This window comes from Helicoverpa zea, chromosome 8 (genome assembly GCF_022581195.2).
Source record: "Helicoverpa zea isolate HzStark_Cry1AcR chromosome 8, ilHelZeax1.1, whole genome shotgun sequence".
In the NCBI taxonomy this organism is placed as follows: Eukaryota; Metazoa; Arthropoda; class Insecta; order Lepidoptera; family Noctuidae; genus Helicoverpa; species Helicoverpa zea.
The window spans coordinates 8,012,033-8,024,872 of record NC_061459.1 but is presented as its reverse complement, the minus strand read 5'-3'; the positions used below and the strand labels follow the sequence as shown (position 1 = coordinate 8,024,872).

Here is a 12,840-nt window from a genome sequence, read left to right as displayed (position 1 = left end):
TAAGTTTGAACTTATCAAATCAATTAGTTTACGTCCGTCAGGAATTCAAGTTCAATTGATCACCTGTTATCAATTGACAGTTAACTGATTTCATAATGAGTAGAGAAATTATCAAAGGCTCCTTCAGTCAAAATTTACCTAAGTTGTTAACAAAGCCATTACTGCCACTGATTGATCGTTAAGTACACGGTTTGATCATGGTTTAATGAAAATCCCACGCGGCTTTTCATTACATGCGCACGTCACCTATCGATAACATAACACGTCAAGAAAATTGTTTTAGTGCGGCGTTATCATATGAAATATTTGGTGAGTGGAGTGAGAGTAAAGTGAACTTCAATCAAAGCGAACTGCGTCGGCTCCGGAACGTCCTCTGTCGTGATGGTAAATTAAATTGTACGACCAATCGAGAGCTCTCGCTGTGCGCTGCGGAGCCACTCCAATGCCGAAATATCAAGTGATTCCCACTCGATGTCGTCTGTGCATAATTATTAATACCTGTCCGCTTCAATACCACGCCTGGTTTACTTCACTTAAACTATTATTCAGGTTTATAACTACACGCCTGTTCATATCGACGCATGACAAAACCACTGTTTTAACGTTCAAATCTTAACTGCTGGATAATACCATTTTATTGGTTGCAGTCTTAGGTACCACTTGAACAAACCGAAGAGGTCGTTTAGCTAGATTTCAGGTGTGAAGCAAAGCGATAAGTATTTCCTAGGTATAGCTTCAGATAAGGAAAAATAGGTTATTTCCGTGCATTGTGGAGAAAAACTCTAGAAATTCGTGTTAATGTGAAGAACAATGTTATATTTAATTAGGTAGGTATTTAATAACCTAGATTTCCTATGTTCAGTTTCTCATATTCCTATTTTATAGTCTTTATTAAATAGAAGCTTAAGAAATAATAGCAGATGCGATAATTAGGATAGAAAATCATGTGTTCGTAAACAAGTTTTTTACTAGCGAAGTGGGAATCTTAGAACGATCAATCCTTGCGGTTACTACTAACCCTTGGCTACAATCTTCACTGAAAATAAAACACCATTAGAAAAAATAAAAAAGCTTTTATTCAAGAGCAATAAAGTCTGAAATTAATATCGTGAGCAACAGATGGTGGTTTCAGCGAGTGCAGGGCGCGGCGCTCGCGGTTTCCGACGGAGGCGATGTCCGCCCGCGCCGCTACCACTAACGACGCATTGTGTGCACATAATGTATAAAATACAGCGATGTATGCTCACTTAAGAGCAAGCATACTACAAACTTTTAGTCGGCCGATAGTTGATTTGGACTCATAAATCAGTATGGAAAAAAATGGAAGTAAACACGTAGTTATATTGTATTTATGTTGTTCGGAATAAGACCGACTAAAAACTTTGATTGGATTCAGGATTTTCTAAAAATAAAAATCTTTTCCTACGAATGGACTAACAGACGGCCGACTAAATAAACTGCAGTGTGCGCGCAAGCTAAATCGTACGTGCTTCATTCAGTCGTCACCAGCTTTTACGCATTTTAAAACCATGAAGTAAATCGATAAGCCGTTACATATCAACATTCGGAATTTTAATAGAATTGGGAGGATTTAATTGATTAGAACTTCGGCTTAGAATAGAAATAACATAAAGAGAAAAGCAAGCTCTTATTGTTTTAGTTACAAAAACACTATGAACTTACGCCTGCTAGTACAAAATAAAGTTGATAGCAGTCTTCTGAAGTAATCGGGCAAAATCTTTGCTCTCTGATAAAATAATGCATAACTTTTCCTTTGTACAAAAAATGGAGTACAAAACTTAATAAAAACTGCAGCACAAAATATAAGCTAACATTTTCCAAGGAGAAACCAGCAATTTGTAGTTTTTGGCCCAATTTTCTTTTTCAGTGTAACACGTTACAAGTACACGGCTAAAAGTACGACATATACAGCAATTAAGATGCTGAAAATGTAGCAACTTTGCGCAGGAAACTACTTGTTTTTGTTTACAACGAGTGAAGTTTCTACCATATAATTAATCGCTTTTTTATGTAACCTAGAAGTTACTATGTATTTGATCTTTATGAAATGGGTAACAGGCCGTTTATTAAAAACTTAATTAAAATACGTAACGTAATTTACAAAGCACAATATGGCGCCTCGTCAAAAGTTACGTACATTGATAGGACTTGCGTTAGACCTAGGGCTTACCAAATGAAGAGTTTATCACGTTTATGATTAGATTAGAATATGAATAACAAACTACACGTGTATTCACTACGATATAGTTTTATTTTCGTAATTTTGCCAACGTGAGTTAACTTCAAATAATACATTGTTCGAAGTTCACAGCTATAACTGAAAATAACATGATTTTGTCTGGAGTCTGAAATAATAAGATTTCATTTTTATTTATTTTCATATCTTCAGTTAAGTATAGTTCTTTTTGTAACACAAGAACTGATTTAACACGACCTTAGTCGCAAGAAATTATTTATGAGAAAAATATGTGAATTAAGTTTATTTTGATAATTGTACATTAAAGTACCAATTTTAAAATAGGTACACGTAATGTAAATAATTAAACCGTGCACAATACAATCAGCTGACACATATTTTGTGTGTGTATAAATTGAGAATATCAGAAAGGTTAGATATGTAGGTGCTTATGTATACACATATGGAAAAAAAACGCCCGTTAAAAAGTGATTCGTATTCTCCAATCCATCCATATTGACACTAGAAGTAGTTTAAACGCATTTCATTCACAAGTATTGCCTATATCTCGGTTATTAATCAAAGTTACGATGCCGTCATTTCAGCAGTGCTGCGTCGACGAGCCATTCGAACGGACCAGCTGCGCCCGCCCCAATAAACACCTCCCTTCTACCTCGTAAAATACACTTAAATCGTCTAATTAATTCGAGTAAATTAATTAATTAAGACTCGGAGTAATACCTTTACATTTTTAATCCCGGAAAAGAATTTCTTTGTCATCTAAAATAAATGAGGAACTTTCAAGAGTTTTTAAGTGTTCTAGAAATATTACTGACGTAGGTAGGTACTGAACTCTTAAAGCAGAGTTGAGACTAAATTAGGTTTAGTAAACAATAGGCAACACTGCAACGGCTACGTTTTACACGTCTATTTTTGTAGCTCAATGTTGTTCGTTTAGATCTTTTCCATAAATAAGATAGATTTTTTTACTGTTACCTTAATTTAGGTCTGTTACGAAAGATGTTTTTGTTGGTTCATTTTTTCTTTTGTATAGATTAATTCCTTAATTCCCGGCTAATCAGAAAATATTTATAGTGAAAGAAGCAATTGAACAATACTTGTGAAAATTGAACAGGTTTCCTTTTTTCATTTTAAGATTTTTCAATAATATATATTTGATGATTAACATGCTTGGTAAACTAATGACTGAGTTCGTTATTGCTCCGATAAACAACGGTTATTTCTATTAAGAGCAAATTAATGGAACAAAGGAAAAAACATTTACTATACTGATTCTCTCTACTTATCAGATCAGTGTGTTATAGGAAACGTGAATAACACATTTATGATGTAGGCACAATAGACGTATGATGTCACATAAATCTTTGTCCTTGGCCATTTTTGTGAAGAAAATCTTTGTTTATCACAGTACACGTTCACGTTATCCGTTAGTTTCTGGGTGATTACCCTAGAACTAACACGGGAAGATGTTTGATCGCAATATAAACGGTTCCGTCGGCGTGCGGAACATACCTGAATAATTGTTCTATAGAGTTTAGATTGGGGTAGCACCGCAAGAATGCCTAGCGTACCTGAATAGTTCTCGTCTGATTAACTCGACCAGATTCATCGAAGTTCACGTAATTGAGTTCGATAAACACAAATAACGGAAAATTAAGGAATATTAACGCTTCAGTAATATTTCTTTTACTTCAATAATATTTAATTTCCCTGCTTCGGTAGCTAATACTGTTGCATGTGGTCCGGTTTTTAGTAAAGGTCAATATTATTAGGTTACAGCGATGTAGATATAGAAAAGGCTGATCGTCTCTTAAAAGATGAAACTAGCAAGCAATCTCAGATTTGTATTCATGTTCAGTTTATTAATTATGTACATAATAAGTTAATTGTTATCTGTTTTAAATTAATTAAATTGGACTAGTTTATTAATTCGTGTTTTTTTATTTATTTTACAGGTAAGACTAAGATCCTACTGAGATGGAGGGTTTGGGTATGAAAACTTATAAACATTTAATTAAAATTATTAAGTTCAGGACTTACAAAATATAATAACCATTTGCATTTCAATTGTTTTTAAGATATCAAAAAGTTTTAATAAAATAACCTCTTTAAACATTTATTCTCGTTACGAAAAAAGTTTCTAGGGCTAAACGTTACATTTATATTTCTGCAAACAAACCGTTGTAAACTCGGCGTTCTTTGAGTTCTAGTACTTTAAACTTAGCTTATTCATATTTAACGCGTCTTTTACTGAAAAGTTTAAGTTGGCAATTATTTTATTCACTGAACTTGGTATCTTATAATTTTACTTGTGTTCGTGTTCAGTATTGCCTTGTCTACTTATTTTATATTTAATTACGAAGTATAGAGTTTCTCATCAACCATGGCTATAACGAATCGATGTCATCAAGTTACAAATGACCTATATAATAATATTTTGTGACGGATTCAATATTGCGAGACAGCCTTCAAATAATGGCTAAAATGAAAGTCGAGTCAGCGTAATGCTTCATGCTGCTGGCACATATTTTCATAAACAAGCTTCAAAACCAGGTTCTCAAATATTATTCAGAATTTAATAAACGTTGTAAATGCAACATGGATGGCATTTACGAAGCTTCTCGTGAAAAGCTTTACGATACATTCTTGTAAAGTATTTCCATGTAATCTCGGAAATCAAAATAGCTTACGTCGGTGAATATACAGAATATAAGCATTCATGAGATTTTTGGCACTGTTAATATGACAAAATCTAAAATAAATGCAATCGATCTAATTGTTTACGAGGCTATTAAACGTTTACGCAATTGAATAACTTCTTATCTTTTGAATTAAATGCGTAAATGACACATATTTTATGAGTTTTTATTTGTAAACTAACATTAGATTCTTGACAGAAAAGTATCAGTCAACTTGAGTAAGCCTTTAAATCCACAACTGCCGGTTGTCATATAAAATTACTAGGAACATAACTTCCAAGGTTGACTTGTTGGTCTTAATACTTTGTTTGTTAGTGATTAACTTGAAGTTACTTGGTATGATTCAGATCAACTTGGATAAATATCTACTTGTAATACAGCTAGTTTACTCTTGCAACTGAATCTATATAACATCGTAATTCCACAAATGTACCTAAGTTAGTTTTATGAGCTCATTAAAACCTCAATGTTGCTTACCTTCTTCTCTTATTGATTGTTTTTAGAATTAAGTTACTTGATTCTCATCACGTTTTGAAAAAATACTTTTCCTTGTAGGTAAGTTTTGAGGTAAATACGTATGGGTTGTTTTAGTAAGTAGTCATTGCGTCATACATTCGCTCATATTTGGATTTTCCCGCAGACCCGACGTAGGTATCTACATATTTTAGTGAACCCTGAACATGGAATCTGTCTAACTTTTGCCCAAAGCCGTTCAGTAGTTTTCAGTGAATGAATAATTAACATTTATTCTCATTGTTTATTTACATTTGACAGTAAAATTAAGCGAATAACCGTTAAATCTTAATCTTAATACTGAAATATTTTGAACAGATGATTTTCAAATACCTAAGTAGTGGAACATTTGAAAATATGGACATCTAAGGGTCGTTTTCCGAGATCAGCTCAGAGTTAAGGCAGCACCTTTCAGGAGTGATGAAAGAGCGCGAGGGGCGCGAAATGAAATTGCAATCTCCAGTCGACATGTCAGTGAACAGACTGATCTGCAAGTCAATGTGATGCGACACTCCGATTTAATATCTGGCTCCTAACAGATACACTGATGATCAAACGATATAAATTGAATCCACGTGGCGAATTGCTTTCAGTTATGGATCACTTAAATTCGTAGTTAAATATGTTGTATAATTCTTTAATAAATAATAATTTATATAGTGATTTTTCTATTAAAAGATCATTATTTAGTTTCCCTGGGGTTGTAGATGTGTCTCGATTGAATTATTCAAAGAAAGGCATTTGATTCACAATTCGCTGAAACTTTTAGTGTCATCAAAACGTAGCTTGTCTTCAAAAATATTTTATTTTTTATGTTAAGAAATCGTCAAGATTGAACTGAATAATTAGTAAGTTGAGCTGAGTCTCTGTCGCGTCGTGAATAATATTCAGCAGACAGATTTTGACTATAAATCCTGGCCTTGCCAGACTGACTAAGAAGATGTGTTTATTTATTTATGTAACAGACTCAATAAATTATAATTCGTCACAGCTGCTTATAAAGTAGGTGCAAGAACAACACGATGAGTAACATAAGAAAACACTAGGTATCTCGGTGTATAACAATTGTAATATTTTCTCAAGTTCAAATAATACGCTAACAGATAATCTAAGGTGCAATTCACATCGCTAAACATTATCAGTACTTCAATGACAGCACATGCAATCCAGATATTATTATCATACCTGAATTACTCACCTACATTTTCTGATGGTCATGTTATTTATTAAATCACTTTTTAATTTTATTTCTAATTATAATGCAAGTCATTCTATATATACCTATGCTAGAACAATTAATAGGCAATTGATCGACAGTATGGAACTGGAATTGACACTAGAAGGTCTTAATATAACGTTTAAATAAAACGGGCGTTTATATGAGAACTGTTGTGTGACACGGCAGCGCCATAGTCGTAGGTGCGCGCGCGCAGAGCTGACACAGATGTCTCGCCGGCGAGATCACCGGCTCGTAAATATGACGCGATGACTACTTAAACAATCGCGAGTAGGATCTCCGCGGTACGTCACGAAAAATGCAGTAGTAGCTTAGTGGTTTAGTGAGCGCGGCACGTTTAGTGAAGTGCATCGTGCAAGGGACGTGGAGAGCGTCAGCTGTGGCAGCCCGGGGGCCCGGTGGCAGGCCTACAGTCTCCGTGGTCGCGCTAATCGCTTAGTCACGCCGCATGCCGCCACGCTCGCGCACCACACATCTGTGATAAAATCGTACTTCAATTCCACTCTTGTGATAAATATGTGATGTTATGTGAACAACCATGGGTTTTTTAGATGGTGTCTCGTTTTCTGTGTTTAAAAAGTGCCCGAACCTCAAACTCAAAAGGAAATGCAAAGGAAGAAGGTAAACAAACATAAGTCATCCAGCATTACAGTCAATATGCATTCTGTTCTTAGACGAGATGATGTTCCAGCTCCTGCATTGTGAAAATATTGTCATTTGTGATTCGAAGCAATTATATAATTTAGTCCTGTTAGTCCTGTTCCAAACAACTTTAACAAGGTAATTGTTTGCGGAAACCATACTTACATGCCTACGTACTCGTATATTTATATACAAATAAACAACTCAACATGACGCACTATTTAATAACTAAGTTAGCACGTAATCTATTTACATAATTTAATTCAATAAATTGTAAAAAAATAAGGTTTTGCAGAAAGCAAGCTAGTTACAATAAAATACATAGCAAATTATTGTAGAAAAAAAATCTTGCAAGGTTGTTATTATTCTAGTCGTGAACGATTCTCAATCTTTATTCATTAATATTGAAAACTGTGACTTTGATTCATCTAAATATGGAAGGAACGATACTATAAATAAGGTGTGGAGATGAAACCGGCAGTTCGTTATCTGCGATAAGGTGCGCGGAGGTAGGTAATCGCAACAGATCGGAACGCATAACGTCAGTCTTAGCAAAGATAACTGTTCTCTGCAAATCTAGTACAATGTCTTCTCGTGCCTGTGTTATTATAAAACGTAGTTCGAGTTCATGTTGAGTGTTCATTGCGTTTTGTCTTACCGCCTTCAGCGAGTATGTCCTTGAGCACGGCAGCCGGCAGTGGGTGTACACAAGAACAATTATTAAGTTCTACAATATCCACCATCTGCTATCGAACACAATTATATTTTTATTACCAATCTGTAGAGTCATGATAAAACTAAACCATTTTGGCCATTAAATATGAATTTTATTCGTAATGTACTTTTAATGATGCTGCTATCGGTTTGTGAGTTTTTATAAATATTCCTATTTGTTACTTTGTGCCCGGAAATTGTTTGAATTGCTAATGTAGTATGACAACAGATAGTCATCTATAGTCAGGTGATTCTGTTGATGGTATTGCTAGTACACAAGAACTGAGCGGTGTAACAGCTTTCTGCTTCATCAAGCGTGTCACCCTTGAACGACATCTTACAGTAACGTGAGACAATCAATTATCGTTTGTCGCGTTTACAACATTTCAGTTACGAAATCCGCCAGTCTGACATTGTAACTCTCAGTAATGTAATTACACACACAGAGTTCCTATTGTTAAGTGAATGTCACATTAACTTTTACCAATTGACCAATCAACTTTAATTTGTCTCATTAATCCTAGCAGTGATTATATGCATTTAGTTTAACGGTCCTTAATGTTTATTTTGCTATAGTTAGTTAAAGCATACAGTAGATACAGATTGATTTTGTATGTTTTAATTAAAACGATATTTTTCCTTATCACTGTCATCATATACCTGATATGAGAAACACGCGCTAATAAAATTAATTAATTTATCTACCTCCCCTCAGAGAAAGCAAGTTGCCGTGGCACATACTAAGTTATAATTTGATCCCATAGCTATGTTGTATGCAGTTACCTATACATATAGCACAGACAATTGTACTGCGGAACCATGGCAGCGTTCCGTGACGTTGAAACGGGTCGGTAACTCTGGATGTGACACTGCACTGTCAACTTTAATCACCAGCATATAGGGTTCAGAGTGATTCACTTATACGTACAAGTGCTAAGGGCTAAGCTAAATTGTTTGCAGGGGTTTGGAGGTAGGGTGGGAATTCTTATTTAAACAACAGTTTTACGACTGGTTTTCTTCAGTTCTAATATGTCGGAACAAAGTAACTTATTGGAAATAATAAAATTCATAGCTGGCAAGGTCAATAACAGAGTGTAATCGATTTAACCTTTCGGTTCAATTTGGAGGCAAAAATAAATTACTGTCGATTAAATTGAACAGCAAAAAAGGCGGTACTGATTTAAAAAGAAAATGTTCCTTTTGAATTCCTTCCTCGTCAATTTCCTCCACGGGCACGTGTTGTCTAACATGTTTTTCCCTTATAAGTAACCGTTCACAACCCAAAGAAATAGTTTTGAGAACTGTTTGTAACTGTATACATATTTCTATTATTGATATACCTACTATGTAAATACTAGGAAAACAAAGTCAAAAGTTTTAGGTAAGTATCCACATGTTAAAGAGGAGATACTTATATATTTTTTATAAAATGTCAGTGCCATGGAACCATAATATACCCATGTGTCAAAGCAAATGGCGTTAAATCTCTGACCATGAAAATAATATGGTGTCTTACTATTAATCTTAGTGGTAATCCTAGCACTGCCCACAGTGACTCCATTATTATAAAATTAAGCTCCCTCTAATCTATGTGCGTCACACAGATGATATCACAGTGTAGACAAGTCTGAAATGGAAATATCTACGTGATCACAATCACAAAGCTGAGCACGTAAACGAACCAACATCATTATTTAAATAAAAAAAAAAAAACAAATTCAGAAAACAAGAGACAACTTAAACCTCCCTGTTTTTCGAGAACTTCTAGAACATTTCGTTGACATAAAATAAAACTGCAATTGCTCAAAATGTAATTGGGGTTACAGATTACCCTTTTTTAAAAGTGAAAGGAGCTTATTAAATTGTCACAGGTCAATGCCGAATCTGTAATGAACGGTAGGACGTGTCATGCTCCATTTAAGTTTATAATACATGTTTGGATGGAAAGTTGACATTTTGAAACCACTGACGTGTTCCACGAAACATCGAATGGTTCAAGACAAACACGGTAAATGCATGACTCATGCGAAGCTCGGAACATAGCTTGTCTCTATTTAAATAATATTAGGTCAAAAAAGATATAGAAATTATAATTTAACCACGTTTAAATTCAATAGCCTGTTTTTGAATGTCTGACCTAATTTCAATTTGTACGGTTTATCTAAATTATGAATTTATGACTATTGGGGCGACCGCGACCCTTCTCCATTCCTCGATTTTTCGAAAGATCATGTAACCCGTCAAATTCAATATCTTGTCCTTTGTCTGGATATTCCAAGTCCGCTGGTGAAAGGATCTAAACATTTTGTATTGTGCCAAAAGTAATATAAGGTAATATTTTTGAGATAATTTTAGAAACCTTCAAACCCTCATTTGAGATATTTTTTGGAAAATATTTTATAAGTATTTACAAAAGTATTGCTCCTTCATAAATGAAAGTAATATGCATCTAAGTGGCTAGATATACAATTGAGGTATACATTTTAGTAGTAGTTTAGATTATACCGGAGTGGTACTGGATTTTTTACGACAAAATGTTTAAGATCGCCTGCGGTTACGCGGGTAAAACCGCGAGACGAAATCTATTATGAATTAACTGCTATAAAAATATATTGCTTTAAGCTTCGAATTTTCCTTTCGTACGAGGAAAAGGCAAATAAAATTGTATATTGTATTTTTTATAAAATAAAATACATGGGTAGTGCATAGTAGGCGGGTTACTTCACATAAGGAATCGGCTGACATCATATTTTATAATATTGAAGTTAGTAAGAAACAAACACATTTGTTAGTTGTTTACCAACACCTTTGTGAAACTGCAACTCATCATATTCCTGGTGTATGAGTGACTCACACTCATTGTAGTTTTAATCGATGAAGGCCACAACAAGATATCAAAGCGGCTTACTTATTGGTGAAAACATTTACAATGTGTTGTTATCAAGCTTTAAGTTTACCTAAGTGATACTACGTTGGAATCAAATTAGTTTAAGCCAGGAAATGTAAAATCGTACATACTTATTTACGTATTATTGGCTCGTGACGCTAGATAACGGTCTATGAAATATCCTAGTTGTCTCAGTTTACGTTACACGGGTTAACAAACTACTGATATGCTGTGTTTAAATGCCCCTTATTGTTGACACAGCGTGACGCCCCACATTGCACGGGAGCGCGAGCTTAGTGCTGCAGATTTGTGTGTTCGTGTATTTTACTTATACATGTGTTCTATGTCTGGTTATTTGTGAATGTGGGCAGATGTTGGAACTTTACTTAGTGGGACTTAAGTGCCAGTAATGTCTTGTAACAACGTTAGTTCGTTTCGTACAAATAAATAACTTGTAAAAGCATTTCTGTTTTTTTTTTGTGTCAATTAAGTAATTTTGCACTTATAAAATAAGTGAGAAACCAACTTAAGAGCAAACTTAAGAAGGAAGGATACTAGACGGCTTAAGCTATTTAATTACTTAAACAAATACTCAGAATTTTCGGATTTTTTAAATTCTGAATATCAATAAAATTAAAACCATGTTTTTAATATCTCCCAAAAAGAGTAGGTTGTACATTCAGACGTGGCTATTTTTACAGCATAACTGTGTTGAAACGGATTTCATCGATATTTTTAACTCGCAACCAAGGCAAAGAAAGTCCATTTAAGGATGTAATTAAGTTGAATCGTAATGCACTTAAGGCACAGCCTTGTAACAGTAGATGCAAGCCAGTCGACGCGAGATGCGTCTGCGCACAACCGGTTCACCGGCACGTCGCAGTTATTAGCACATAGTCCTCTGCAATGCCATTGACGGCCAACAGTTATACAACACTCAACGTGCTGCTAATTTGTTATGTGAGTTGAACTTCCACGTAAGTTTGTATAACATGTTAGCAAGTACGCTGTTGTATTGTTTGTTGGGCTAAAATAATACACACGTACAGAAATAACACTCGTGTACCTACGTCATATTATATGTGTTCGTGCCTATATCTATCTAGATAAACGTAGCTACTGTTTTACCCGCATATTGCCAGTGGCGATGTTATAGTGCATGTATAATTTATAGGGGACAGGCCTATTCAAATCAAGCTTCCATTCAATCAATGAAATATAGTTCAATAGAAGACCTTTTCGAGATTAATAAGAAATCATGATTAAAATTGAGTTTTGCATCAAGCAATCAAATCCGCTATGTGGTTTTCTGTGCAACGCCTTTCGGCAATATCTGTTTCATATTAAAGTTAGTTTCAAATAGATTAAGTTATGACGCTGTTGATGAGCAAGTTTACATAATAAATAAAAGGTGTTGCTTTATCGTATTCACAATAAGCTGCGGTCTTAGGCAAATGAGGGATAATCTTAGAATTAATGAGGGTTGACTGAAAGGCAAACGACGCAGACGACGACGCTTTCGCAATGACAAGCTGTGCCGTTTGAGAATATTTTACATTTTGAACCAAGCTTTATGTACAAAAACTTTTACAACTTTCTATTAATAGTTTGATCTATAAAAGTGATTTCAAACAATTTTGTAGCTATACCGATCAATTTTCTATCAAGACATCTTTTTAGAGTGTTACATTTATTGTAACAAAGGAGCTATTGTTTCCAATATTATTGTTTACGATCGAGGTCGCCGATATAATTGCATGCAGCGTGGACAAAATAAATAGCCGTAGATATACAGCCGTACATGATTAGCTGCATGCCTGGCCCGCTTTAATTGCAGTTTGGTTTATTCATACGCGTCTCGTTAGTGTGATGACTTGAAAGCACAAACTGTAGACTCCTACGTCTACGAAACGTTTTTATGTTTGGAATT

The 12,840-nt window shown here is 34.7% G+C and overlaps 1 protein-coding gene across 5 annotated transcripts in view; it reads left to right on the top strand.

The window, feature by feature from the left end:
* The window catches only part of LOC124632370 (eye-specific diacylglycerol kinase), a 99,573-nt gene that overhangs the window by 37,896 nt on the left and 48,837 nt on the right, over positions 1–12,840 (top strand). Inside the window, exon 1 of one of the 5 annotated variants that reach the window (XM_047167192.1) lies at positions 6,873–7,288. The exons of the other annotated variants lie outside the window; for them this stretch is intronic. Coding sequence (XP_047023148.1) covers positions 7,206–7,288 — 83 coding nt within the window. The 5' untranslated portion in view covers positions 6,873–7,205. Of the gene's footprint in view, positions 1–6,872; positions 7,289–12,840 lie in introns of those variants that run through there. 5 annotated transcript variants of the gene reach the window in all.